Genomic DNA, 14,604 nt, shown 5'->3' with positions numbered 1-14,604 from the left:
TTATTATTTTTTAAAAAAGGTTCTTCAGCAGGTGCTGGAAGCTCAACAGGAAGGGGCCAATCCAACTTCAATTAGAGGGGAGTTCCATAAAACACACCCCACAAAACTGAACAAATAGCTCCTGGTGGATATAAGCCATGCATCTGAGCATTGGGGTCCCACTCCCTCCCTCTGAAGACATCAGTGATTTTTCAGCTTTTGAAGTTTCTTTATTTAGACGAATTCTCCCCCCCCCCCATGCCTCTTCAACCAACAGCTTCACAGAGTGAATTACACAGGGTTAAAAAACCAACACACCCCACAAATCCAACATTCTCTTGATCCGTGACCTCTTTTTCAGCCTGTGAGAAATAAACCAAACTATATTAACCTTCTTTGCATAGCCACTCTGACTTGGCACAATTCCTTACATAATTCTGGCAAAGTATCGGGGTTGCCCTCTTTCGTTGCACTTAAATCTGATTTAATGGTGTGATTTGCCTGGCTTTTATTTTTCATACACTGTTATGTTTTACAAAGGCCATTTTACGGGGGGAAAAATGCAAGTTGAATGAACAAGATACAATGGAATGAATTTCAAAACGGGTCATATTTGAAAATTAGCACTGGGGGAGAATACCTGGCTACATTCCTCTGTTTGTTTTTTTAGAATCAGCATTTTTGTTTTTAGTTCACAACCAAATTGGCGAAAGGTTGGACTGGCTGCTTCTTGCTCAGTTTAAATTGGCTGGCCCTGAAACCTTTAATTCATGACATCTGTTTGCAGTAAGGTTGTCACTAGGAATGCCGTACGTCCAATTTGGGGGTTTCCCTAAAAAAAGAAGCCTCAACAATTTTGGGGTGTCCTAGTTTTTACTTTTTGACATATGGCAACCCTAGTTGCCACCTCTATTTACAACAGGGCTCCATTAGCTTTCAGCTGGTTCTCAGTGATGCAGTATTTCTTCACTCTATAGCAGAAGTGGGACCAGGGTTGGCTCTAGCCTAAATAGCACCCTGAGGGAGAAGTACCTTCAGCACCTCTCCCACTCCCACAGTGAGCTTTGCAGGACCACCCAGAGGACTTATGGGGCTTGGTGCAGGTGTGATGTTGGGGACCTGGCTGCTACGCTCTACAACAGAGCTTTCCAAACTTTTCATGTTGGTGGTGCACTTTCAGACATGCAGCATTTGCGACACAGTAGTCCAGTTAAACTTACCCCTTTCCAGTCCTGGTAGAGGCATGGGGAACATTCATGCGACACACCTACACATTGCAGCTGACACACTCACATGTCGCGATGCACAGTTTGGAAAGCTCTGCTCTCCCACACATACATGTCAAAAGCTGAGAATTACTGCATGCGCAACTACTAATTCTTGCCTGCAGCTCCTACTTGCCCAGGGATCAAGCAGAATGAGAGATGTGCACCACTTTTTGCCTTACATGGGGATAAGGAAATAGGGATCCAGTGTGGCACTTCTCCTGAGTACCATCTCTTCCTGGGGCTCAGTCTCACAGGTCTTCTGGTTGTGGCTTGCTGCTGGCCTTCTCCACCGCTCAGGAAGGATGGATTCCTCCTTTAAGGTCTGGCCAGTCTCACACCATTCCTATGCCTTTTCCTATGGTTAAATGCTACAGAGGATTACTCTCCACTGGCACCTTGCCCGGAAATCTTAAGTGGCATTCGCCCACCACTAGTGACCAATTGCATGCGCAGGAATTGAGGCAGGGGGCTGCATACTCTGCCCCCTGAGCTCTAACGCTCTTTCCTCAGCTACAAGAATAGTGCTGCAGTCTTAAAGGGTCAATATCAACATATATTGTATTGTTTTAATTATTTATTAATTGAATTTGTATACTGCCCTATACCCATAGATCTGAAGGCTGTTCACAACAACAACAACAACATAATAATAATTTATTATTTAAACCCCGCCCATCTGGCTGGGCTTCTCTAGCCACTCTGGGCGGCCTCCAACCAAATATTAAAACACAGTAATACTTCAAACATTAAAAGCTTCCCTAAACAGATAATACATAATAAAAAAACATAATACAAAAATACAAAATAAGAACAAAGAAAATGCAATAATCCTCCCTTCCACAACACATTTAAAAGGGCATCGGATGTCAATCAGCCAAAGGCCTGATTAAAGAGGAACATTTTGGCCTAGCGCTCATGTCTCTCCCATGTGCCCAAGGCTTCCTTTAACTGTACAGTGGTATCTTGGTTTACAACCATAATCCGTTCCGGAGGTCTGGTTGTAAACCAAAACACATTGTAACTCAAGGCACGCTTTCGCCAATGGGACCTCCCCTGCAAAATGGGTTGTAATCTAAAAAAAGGGAAACACACTTCCGGGTTTGATGTGGTTGTAATCCAAAGCAAGGTACCACTGTACTTTTAATTTGTGTTTTGTTTTGTAGCAGCTTTTAGCTTTGGGTATGCATTCTTTTTTCAGAACGTCCATTTTTATCTTTTCAAAACAACAAAGAAAAGCTATCGATAAAACATGTATCCCGGCTGACCTCTCACAGTTTATGTCATTTATATAGTAGTGTTTATAGCGGTGGCAGAGAAAGGGGGGCAGTGGGTGTGGTCCACCCTGGGTGCCATCTGTGAGGGGGGTGACAAATTTCCCCTGGGCCGCTCCGATTGCCCCCCTGGGCGGCGCACCCCACCCCACCCCTGTGGATGTGCATGTGCACCGCTCCGGGTGCCCGAGCGGCTAGCTACGCCTCTGGTTTATAGTATTCAAAGTAATGTTGCCTCAAAGTAAAGCTCCGCTCCGCTGATTCTTACTTAGCACAAATGACATCAAAGCAGAAACCGAAAAAGAAACGTACTTCAAAGCAAGTTGAAGATCACTTTTTTAGCAGTTAGTAACCAAACAACCTGCAGAACCTTGCAAAGAAAGGTTGCAGGCAACTGCTTTTTAGCACCCCAGCTCAATGCAGACAGTATAAACTGAAGCGGGGGAGAAAATAGCCACTGAGCGCAGCTTGGCACCCTCCTCAATTTGCGGCCCCAAACTCATGTGAACTCAGAAGAAGATACAGAAGAAAATGGGGAAAGCTGTATCTGTCTTTCATTCACCTCAAGTGTGGAAAAGGAGGTGACAGGTCTCTATGAAACTCAGGTCCAGGCATAGATAGAACATGGGAACATAGAAAGCTTCTTTGCATTGAGTCCATCTGCCTCATGATAGTATTGTCTATGCTTAATGATAGCAGCTTTTTAGAGTTTTAAACAGGGGTCTGAAGATGGGACCTTCTGCACACAAAACTCTTGTAAATACAGCCCTTTGCCATGTCCTGTATCAAATCACGTGTGTGTGTGTTTTCATCAGAAAGCTCCACACAGGTGCTTACATATAACTTCTGAGAAAATATTGCAGTATTCACAGTCTGCTGATCTCCCAAGCACCTACCACGACCTTGTGCAGAACAACAAGAGGTTTATTTTGCTCCAGTTTCTTAGTTACACATTGTGAAGTGTAACTAAGGGTAGGGGCAGAGAGACCTAGATTTAGATCCAAATAAATGAAAGGGGAAAAAAATAATAATAGAATTGTAGAGTTAACCCCAGGGTCATTGAATCTGACCCCGTGCAATGCAGGAATCTCAGCTAAAGCATCCATGACAGATGACCATCCAACCTCTGCTTAAAAACCTCCAAGGAACAAGAGCCCACAGCCTCCTGAGTGACTCTGTTCCACTGTCGGACAGCTCTTAGTGTCAAAAAGCTCAGGCCAATGTTTAGTCTGAATGTCCTTTCTTGTAACTTGAATCCCTTGGTTTGGGTCCTACTCTCCAGAGCAGGAGAAAACAAGCTTCTAGAACAGGAGAAAACAAATCTTGGTATCAGTACATTTTGGAAAGATTACTGAAGCTGTTTGAACATCCCCCCTCACACGTTCCCCATTGTGGGAGGAAGGAGGGCAGGAATGGCATGGGCAAATCTACCAATTTTGGTTTCTCCCTATTCCTCATTTTTCCTGTTTTACATTCAGTTCTCCACATTTCCACATCTGTTTGCAAATGTGGTATTATTATTATTATTGGTGTATGGTCCAATTATTCCATTTGAAGCTCTCAAGTTCTCATGCCTCAGCCTCATTATACCATCGGTATTGTCCTTGACATCCACATTTGAAGTCACCCGTTGTAGTATGTGAGAGTTCCTCACATAGTAAATACTGCAGTCACAGATAAAATACTTGTCCATCCCATGTAAAGTGATACAGTGGGACACTGGTGTGAGTAACTGTTTGTTGTGCTGTATTAGTCAAGGCCTCTGATCATGCAAGGGCAAAAAAGATCCCCCATTGTTGGTTTCTCTCCAGCTGGTGCAAGAGGACTCAAATAAGCATAGGAAATTTCCCATTTCTGTGGGGATTACATTGCAGGTCAAAACGTGTGTCAGTGGGGCACGCATAAACTCACCCTGCCTCATTATGCCCCTGCCCCACGCCCTTTCCTCCTCCTTCCAGGTCCAAAAGGACCTGTGTGTTGGCGGTAGTGCATCAGTTGGAACACGCCTAAAATGGTCACTGCCTGTATTCCATCTTTATCCAGCTGACACATCAATAATAGAATTGTGTTTGTTTTTTGGGTGAGTTTATATTTTAATTTTTATTTGGTTCTCTTTTTTCTTTTACCTTATTTCTTACATGTTATTGAATTATGTTTCTGATTAATTAAGGAAAAAGTTTTTTTAAAAATAAATATATATTAGAATTTTACTGTTGTACATTTCCCACCTTTCCTCAAATGAGCTCTGGGTGAAATATGTGGTCCTTACATTTTATTCTCACAGCAACCCTTTGAGATAGGCAAAGCTAGGAGATCGTTCCTAACCCAGGTTTACCCAATGAGCTTCATGGGTGAATGGGCATTTGAACCCAGGCCTACCATGTCCTGGTCCAATGCTCTTAACCACTGCACCTCACTGCCTCCCTATTGCTGGACACCCAAGGCTTATAAGGATTCAAAGTGACTCTTCTCCCACACCTGAGTTACTTGTAGAGGGGCTCACAAAACATCCCAGAGTAATCCTGCTATTTAGTTGTAAACATTTTCCCCAGTATGTGTAGGCAAAGCTCTGGGCATTTATGATGATGATGATTAATTTCAGAAGGGGGCAAAAAACCCTTATGAAGGCTAAGAAAAGCAAAAAAATAATTAGGATCGTAACTAGATGGATTTTGAGGCCACCTATGCAGTCAGCCATACAAGAGAGCACACGGCTGAGATCCAACTGTAGCTGAAAACAGTGCTTTCAAAAGTCATCCTGACCCAGCTCTGTGTAATTTTATGTAAGATAAGCTAAACCTAAGCTCTGTTTTCAGATGTTGAGGAAGGAATTTCTACTTCATTTGCCTCTAATTCCTCATTCAATGACTGGCTGCCAAAGAGCTTTATGGTAGCATCACTAGCGCAGATATTCATAACTACTCGGAAGTACCAATCCCAACAAATGAGACCCTTTCTGATTGCATATCGGTACTTCACAGCTGCACCCCAACCTGTTTGTTTCCTGTTTGTTGCAATGGAAGCTGTAATTGCTTTAACTTTAACAAAATGAAACCCTTGATCCTGTCTGAGGACAAGGTATAAACAAGTGTACCAATTAACATCTCAACAGAGATAAAATCAGTTTGCAAACTATTCAGCTATATCATCAGCTGGACTGAAAGGACATAGGATTTCCAGAAAAGTACATAATAGAGATTAATGCTCTTACTGGCCTTAAAAAACCAAACACAAATTCACCCATTACCATGGCTACACAATGGGTACCACTTGGCAAGTAGATGGAGCTAATGGTTGTGTTATGAAGAAGTGGCACTGAGATACACTGCAAAGGGGACAAAATTTATGGTCCAAACGAATGTTTGGGTGGGTACAGGTTCAAACATCTATTCCTAAACTCCAAAATGACTTGTCATGCGGAATCATTTAACAACTGTGAGATTAAACGACAGCTACCACCTATGTTGGCACTTACGACAGCAAGATAAAATGACAAACAATTTCAAACTATGTTAAGTCCCTCTTTAATTTGAAAAAAAACATCGTTTTATCTAACATAAGTCAACATGGTCGGATATTTACATAGCACAGCCAAATCACTTCTCAGCATCAAATGCTAGGTGTTAAAAGTCCATGAAACAGCAGCTCAGGTTAATTCAGAATTCCAGCAGGAGAAAAGCAGTTATGACGTCCTGACATTAAAGAAACTTCAAGTGCCCCATGTTGGAGGCCCCTGCCTAGACACCTAATAGGTAGCAGTGAATTTGAGTTAAAGTGGACTTTCACAGTATGCTTAACTTGTTTATGTGTAAGTAAAGCACATATCACCAAATTGTGGTGAGCCTCTGGTGATCTCATTCCAAAGAAAGCAGAACCTGTGCCCTTGGAGTTCTCATTGCTTACATAATTTGGGAAGAGTTTAATGCAAAGGCATAAGATATTTGCTAAGGCTCACACAAACATTGTGAAGCACAGTGTGCAACATTAGGTTTGCAACTGGCCATTTTCAACAGTAATACAAACACTATGTAAATCCAGTAGAGCAGCATATTCAGCATAAACTAGTACTAAGTGAAACATAACAGCAGATCCACTTAAACAAGATTCAAATAAGTAACAAAAGAATTTCATATACTTAGAGCTGATGGTGATAATCAGTGTAATGGCTAGATAATTTTGGTCTGCCATCTTGATTCAAAATGGCAGCTGGCAACCAAACGTTGACAAAGACTGTCACCTCCACCTCATGAATCCTTGTGCACAGTTTGGCAATGATATCTCAAGAAGGGGCCGAACCTATTCCAAAAAAACAGGCAAAAGTCACCACAAAGTGACATTTCAGTTCACCATCGGGATTCAAAAGGGTGCCTGGCATTCAAACACTGACAACGACCACTGCCCCTACCTTGGAAGCCCTTGTACTGAGTTTGGCAATGATATCTTGAGAGGCAGCCAAAGCCACAGAGAACAGATCGACAGACAAACCACTTTCCAAAATACATAATATAAATAATAAATTTATTTTTGCATCTCCATTCCTGCTGCACTTACGGGTAATTTGTCATCATTTTCATGATGCATCACTCAAAAATACATTGGGAGTGGAAGGCTAATCTGGAATGATTATAAAAAACTGTAGACAAACTCTTCAACCCTTTCTGGGGCAATTATAAGCAACTTGAAAAAGAAACTAATTAGTGCTGGAGTTTTCGGCGGTAAAGTACATCTCCCTCCATTCCTAAGCTTTATTGTTGCTTAAAAAACTGCTTCACACGGCCCTGGAGTCTGAGCAGACACAATAAGCAGAACTTGAATGGTCAGCTGTTTAAAATGTTTTAGAAAAGATTCATTATGGTAGAATTGAAAGAACATGGCAAAAAAAAGCTAAAATAAAAAAGCTAAGTATATAATGTAAAAGCACTATCCTGTTTCTAGTCCTGTTCATCAACATCTTCATACACTTGCTTTTAGAAAAAACAAAGCTGTGTTCCAAACTTAAAAGTAACAGAACATAAAGATACTTTTAGTAACCATCAGCTCTTAGGTCACTACACAGCCCAATGCAGGGAATCAATCATATTACCAATTTGAAGGTCATCATTATCAGAAACTTTAAAAAGCAGTTACCTCCTTGGAAAAAGTTAATAATTCCCTAGTGTAATGACAAACTATGGCTAGTTATTTCAAACAAAAACTGAAGCAAACCTCAGGCTCACATGTTCCTCCCTCCCTTTCTTCCTAGTCTGCAAACATGGGGGAGGGGGAGAGATTTATTTAATTTATAAATTGTCTTCCACTTGAGTCTTACGAACATACCATTAAAAATCTAAATAAAATTTTTGAAAGAGCGCCAAAGTCCAACTTTAAGTAAGTTGAAAAACAGCGCTAAGAGCTAAGGGAGAGACCTTTGCATCTTGCAAAGAAAGATGTACAGTGATACCTCGGGTTACAAACGCTTCAGGTTACAAACCCTTTGGATTACAAACTCTGCTAACCCGGAAGTAGTACCTCAGGTTGAGAACTTTGCCCCAGGATAAGAACGGAAATCGTGCGCCGGGGGCGCAGCGGCAGCCCTCATTAGCGAAAGTGCACCTCAGGTTAAGAACGGTTTCGGGTTAAGAACAGACCTCCAGAACAAATTAAGTTCACAACCCGAGGTACCATTGTATTCAGAAAGATGTATTCAAAAGAAAAATGTATTCAGTTGTTTCTGGAAGGTAGAAATAACAGGTGCCTGTCAGGTATCGACATTAAAAAGTCACAGCTTTCCACAAAACGGGAGCAGCCACTCTGAAAGCTTTGCTCCTAGTTACTCTGAGATTAAGAACATTACATTCATTGTGTGCAACAAGCCACAATTCCCATTTTGTTTGAATATGAGAAACTGTTTTATTTTACAGTGGTACCTCAGGTTACATACGCTTCAGGTTACAGACTCCGCTAACCCAGAAATAGTGCTTCAGGTTAAGAACTTTGCTTCAGGATGAGAACAGAAATTGTGCTCCGGCGGCGCGGCGGCAGCAGGAGGCCCCATTAGCTAATGTGGTGCTTCAGGTTAAAAACAGTTTCAGGTTAAGTACGGACCTCCGGAACAAATTAAGTACTTAACCCGAGGTACTACTGTATTTTATTTGCAAAATAGGATATAAAACCAGGGTCTAGTTTGTACAAGCTGCAGTTTCCTATATTCAGACAAGATGACAAACTGTGCTTTGTAGCAAACCATGAATGTAAGCTTCTAATCCCCTCCCACTGTGTGAAAAGAAAGGGAAGGAGGGAGCATGTGAGCCTGAGGCTGCCTGCAGGCCTTTCACATAAATCATGGTTTCTCATTACATCTGAACTGGGTCTCTGTTTAGCGTACTGCAAAATTGCCTTAGTTTCTTGTGGCAACTTAAAGTAGGGGTCCCTAAGTGTTTTTTGAGAGTGCTGTGAGCAGTATCACAAAATGGCTGCCTTGATGGCATGCATGTTGACAAAATGGCTGCTGTGATGGGAGCGACCAGTCACAAAACACCCACGTAGCAGAAGGTGAACTGGTGAGACCGGGATTCAAGTAACATGCCTAAGAATATGAGGAAGGAGTGGGGTCTGAGCCCCAAAACACAAAACCACTCCTTTGAATGCCCAGCCTTCTGCTCCAGCACCAATTTCATAAAATACCATTCCCCTAACCCCCCTCTCTCTTATTTTGTGCTTTGTCAGGTCAACCTTGAACAAAACGTCTTAGTGCTTTTGCTCATTGGTTACCGACAAGCAAAACCCAGGGCCAGAGCAGTCATCATTTTCGTAAACCCCACATTTGTTGTGATAATGGGGTTTAAGGACTGTAGGACGCATTCAGGGAAGGGATGGTGGGTTTGACTCTTCAGCTCTTCTGCACTGTGGCAAACACCCTCCTTCCATCTCAAAACATTCATTCCCAGCCAGACTCACTTCTGGGTTTAGATCTTGACTGTTAGCGTGGCTTGGAAGACTTTTAAAATGACTTATGGAGGGATTTGCACAGGATAATAGCCAATTCCCTTCCACTCAGCAGTTATCTGCTGCACAGAGGCCACCACCCCATACCCTACATTAGCATTACACAGTAAATATGGCATGGGTCCCTCATAACAAATTGTTCTGCTCCCCCAAAGCCACCAGATCAGTACCATGACATGATGGAAGAGAGCTTGACCCTTTCCTCCATGCTGTTTTGCTGCACTCCACAGACCCACCCATACACACATTCAAAAAAGCTGCTTCTTCACACCTGCTATTAGGTGAGACTCAATGAATGGGTCCTGTCAGTGGAATCCCTGCATGAGAAATTCTACATTTGCAATGCGATTTCCCTTTCCTCCTCCCCCTGTGCCCCTGAAATAGACTGGGGGTTGGGGTGGGAGAAACATATATGTCAGTCCCATATACTCACAAAGTCTTGGTGCCCCGTGGGAGGTTGGGGATGAAATATATCTCTCTGCAGGTGACTTTGAAGCGGTCCCAATCCGAGCAGTCACAGAGGGACGAAGGGCACATTTCCGTGCCTCTACTTATCAGTCCCATTTCCAGCAAGAGCAGGAGCTGAAGGAACTCTGGTACCCACAGCATCTTCCTGAGCCTATTGTGGAAACGACTTCATTGCCCTGTGCAGCTCTTCTCCACAGAGAGAGAAGACACGACCACAGTTCCTTTCCTTGGGAACAGAATAGAGGGAATCTGCTGTTTCTTCAGGAAACCACGTTCACCTGATGCTCCCTAAAAGGAAATAGGGTGTAATAAGCAAAAGCATAGAAAGATGTTACAGGCAGTAGACAAATCCCTTTCAACTTCCTCCATGCCAAATCTACCAGGTACTATCCCATCCTTTCCCACCCTCCCATCTCAATGGGTGATCTATTTTCTTTTCTTTCTTTTTTACTGCTATGTCCCCACGTGCAGAAAAAAGTTTTCTTCTCAAACAGAAAGTTTGTCTGCAACAAGAAGTGGTACAGCCAGGGCTGGACTTTTGTGGCTGAAGCCCAGGGTCCCCCACATAGCCTGCCCCCCTGAAATGAGAACTTAGACAGCAGCAGATGAGGGGGGCGGCAGCATAGCAAACAGGTCCAGTGTCAATACCAGTACAGAGATGGGTGCACTCTGGGGCCCAGCAGGAATGACATTACCCCAACACCCCAATATAGATGTTCATTTCATTATTTTTACTTTCAAAACAGATTATCCTTTTCTACAACAAAATCTGGCTTGCTCCCTAGTCAACGTATGTACCATCAAGGCTGCAGAAGCAAGCATCGTTTATTCCTGTGGGTGCGATGGTACTATAATGTAAAATGCAGAATTGCACGTGCTCAGAGTATTATTATTTTTCAGGACTGGTAAACCTTTTTGGTTTTGGTTCTAACACACAACAGGTAAAGGTAAAGGGACCCCTGACCATTAGGTCCAGTTGTGACCGACTCTGGGGTTGCGGCACTCATCTTGCTTTATTGGCCGAGGTGTACAGCTTCTGGTGGACAGCTTCTGGGTCATGTGGCCAGCATGACTAAGCCGCTTCTGGCGAAGCAGAGCAGCGCACGGAAACGCCATTTACCTTCCTGCTGGAGCAGTACCTATTTATTTACTTGCACTTTGACGTGCTTTCGAACTGCTAGGTTGGCAGGAGCAGGGACCGAGCAACGGAGCTCACCCTGTTGCGGGGATTTGAACCGCCGACCTTCTGATCAGCAAGTCCTAGGCTCTGTGGTTTAACCCACAGCGCCACCCGCGTCCCTAACACACAACAGAAACAGCTGTAAACTGGAGATAAATTTTAGCTATGTGTGCTTCACGTATGGTCATCTAAAGGGAAGAGGCATAATTTCTTTTTAAGTCCAATGTCTAAACTTACCTAGCTGAACCATAGGCATGGGCGTAGCCGGGGGGGAGGGGGGGCAGCTGCTCCCCCTAGATCAAGTAGAACAATAGAAATACTTAGCTAACTGACCAGTCATGATGACGCACATGACCATTGGTAAAGGGAAGTTAACTGACCCAGAATAATCGGCAGACAAAATGCTCTTGTACAGAATTTGCTTCTTTAAACTTTATTACACTGGATATTCTCTCCTCACTTTTCCACCCACAGGCAGATCCCTCTCCCTTCCCCGAACCTGATCTTTATAACAATCTCAAGTCTGCCCCATACATCACTCACTCCATACCCTCTCACTGTAAGTGCCATCTTTCAATATTCTCTCACTTCTCTGCACAACTCTCTTTTCATAGAAGAGATTCGCTTTGTACAAAATAAACAAGAGGCATTTGAGAATTCTAGTATTGTGTTGTCTCAGAAAAAAGAAGTGTTAGTTCTATCATAGATTATATTATTGTGCTAGCTATATAAAGTATGCCTCGCTGTGGGCATTATATATGATCAAGCAGATAAGAACTAGCTACAAGAGCAAATGACCCATGAATTAAATTACTTGCTTTGGATGCAGAAAGGAGATTGTTCAAATTAAGTAAAATGCAAAAAAATTACTATCAGATAGTTCTGAGAATCTAGGGCAAACTAGATTAATTTTAAATTCACCCAAGTTGGCTAAATAGCTTATTATTTGCAAGAAAATCTGTGAAATTTTCAACATTTAAAAAGATGACGAGGGATCTGATTATTCTTCCATTCTTGGGATATGGAAGAATACAAAATGAGATGTTGGACAGAGATCTAAGCTGGTTTGAATGTTCTGAAGTGAGGATATGGTTAGCAAACAATAGATTAAGAGGTGGAAGATTAGTTGTTAATGTAACAAGACACAAACTTTCCAAAATATATAGACTGATAAAACTAAAATATGGACCAAAACAAGTATATGCACATGACTTTGAGACTTAGATATTCCAGTACTTTTGAAATAATGCATATTTCTAGAAAGAAGGTCACTAATCTTGTTTATACAAATATGAGAGAAATTTATTTTAGACATTGGTGATGCAATGGTGTATGCTTCTCAAGAAACTAAGTAAATGAATAACAAGTATATTCCAAGCTGTTGAAAAAGTAAATCTCAAGTGGGTAGACATATTTATTTGTGGTGGATCTATCAGAGGCAAATAATGTTGGCAAGATATTTGGAAAAGAGTGGAACAATGTCATTTGAGATTATTCTTCATCAACAAATATCAAGAATAGAAGTCCTCAACATGTGGAAATTACTGACTTCAGTTATTGCTTATATGGCTATTGTAGCTTGGATATAATACACTAAGAGTTAGAAATAGGAAAAAAACACCTCAAATGATGAATAACTTCCCAAACCTTGGAACCATATGGTGATGTAAAAGTTAATGCCGATGTCATGAAAGGGAGAAAAAGGCTGAACATGCTTAGTCACATGTAGTATTTTATCGCAGTAGGGAACTCAAAACAGATTTTTTATAAACAAACGTTCTTGGCATGTTATAAAACATATAGTGCAACCCTATGCATGTTTACTCAGAAGTAAGTGCCTCTATGTTCAATGGGATTTACTCCCATCCATGTGTGCATAGGATAGTAGACAGTGAGTTATTTATGCAGATTTAGTTTAAGTGAATCACAATTTTAAATAACAAGTAAGTTTGACAGGAGTCCCATAACACAGGGCACAGCGGCAGTTATTCTCCCAAAGACTGACTTCCCCAGACAGTAAACCCTCCATCCTCTGCCTCCTCAAAAGTTGACATCACTACAGAAAACTCCCAACGGTGTGTTTTGTTTTATGTTTTGGCAAGGCATCTCAGGGCACCTTTAACATCGGCAAGACCAACAGAAATTCAACAGGTGGAGCTTTTCCTGCCATGGAGATGTAGTCATCTTTTCTGCGGAATCCTCGCTTGCTAAATTCATCTTTTGCACTCAGGAAGTAACCCCCCTCCGTTTGAATCGTCTCTTATCAGATTCACCTCCCATAGATATGAAGGAACCCCCCCCCCCTTAAATCTTCACCTGTTGAATTCATCTTGCGCAAATTATCTCCCCGTTGTATCTTCACGTGTGTGTGTGTGTGTGTGTGTGTGCGCGCGCGTGTGTGTGTGTTACGTAAGTGTAAATTTCCCTGCTGGGAGAACCATCATTTGTCTGAGTTTTGGAGGGGGCGGGCGGGTGGAATCTCCGCTGTTGAATCTCTCTACCTGTTGAATGTCCCATCTTGGCCACGCTGCTGCGAAAGGCATCCAGGAGCCTAACCGCGGACGTGCCATGCAATCCCCGGCGCTGCCTCCTGCGGATCTAACAGCAGGCTGCTCCCCTAAGAAGCAACCCGCGGGTGTTCCCACGAGCACCCGGGGAACCCCCTTCCTTCCCGAGCGCCTAAGTAGCCCCAACAGAGGGATCGCGCTCCGCCTCACCGGGACTCCAAACCTCGCGCGGACCACGGGCTCCGGCGTCCTCTCCTCCCGTCTGGGCACCGGGCGGCAAGATGCTCAGGAGATCCTTCCCAAGCCCCATCCCATCCCGGCCCCGCCAGCCACTCAAGTGCGGGACCTTTGCAAGAAGTCCGCGACTCCGCGCCGAATCAGAGCATCCCACGCTCCGGAGTTCCGACGGCTTCAGGGCCTGCCCTCCGTTGCCATCTCGTGGCGGCTGCCGGGACTACGCGAAGCAGAAAGCCCCTCTAAAAAGAAATACAGGGGGGAAGAAATATACGCTCCAGCGGCGTATAAGCTAAACAAGCTATATAGCTTAAGGTCCCACTCTCTTGGCCCCCCCCAAAAAAAAATTAAAAGAAAAAAATTTGGGTGTACATTTCCAAAATGTAAGATAAAAAAACAAAAAATAAAAATAAAACCTATATACAGCAACAGCGGCAAACAGCTTTAGATACCTATTAGGTCCATAAATTATGTCCATAGATACCTATTAGGTCCATAAATTACCATATAGCATTTATTCAATACAAAAAACAGTGACAATTTGTTGTTGACAAAGGACAGCTGGACATATAAAGGGCTCCATTACCTTCAAGAGCTTAGGGCCTCATCAAACCTAAATCGGGCCCTGCCTCCAAGGGTCCCTATTTTCCACGGACAGTCCTAGATTTACAGAAGTCGTCCCAGTTTCTGATTTGATTCTGGAATGTCCCGCT

The 14,604-nt window shown here is 42.9% G+C and overlaps 1 protein-coding gene across 2 annotated transcripts in view; it reads right to left on the bottom strand.

The window, feature by feature from the left end:
- The window catches only part of TSHR (thyroid stimulating hormone receptor), an 83,556-nt gene extending 69,503 nt beyond the window's left edge, over window positions 1-14,053 (bottom strand). Inside the window, exons 1-2 of one of the 2 annotated variants that reach the window (XR_014548021.1) lie at window positions 13,868-14,053; window positions 9,936-10,258 (exon numbers count right to left, since the gene is read on the bottom strand). Coding sequence is in view for 1 of the 2 variants with exons in the window: in XM_083613621.1 (XP_083469747.1) it covers window positions 9,936-10,111 (176 nt within the window). In the remaining variant the exon portion in view is untranslated. The remainder of the gene's footprint in view (window positions 1-9,935; window positions 10,259-13,867) is intronic. The other variant, XM_083613621.1, reaches the window with a different exon arrangement.
- Window positions 14,054-14,604: the final 551 nt, after the last annotated feature.

Source organism: Podarcis filfolensis (assembly GCF_964270895.1).
Source record: "Podarcis filfolensis genome assembly, chromosome: 1".
Lineage (NCBI taxonomy): Eukaryota > Metazoa > Chordata > Lepidosauria > Squamata > Lacertidae > Podarcis > Podarcis filfolensis.
Note: the sequence above shows the minus strand (reverse complement) of the source record. Positions and strands in the feature narration are given on the sequence as shown.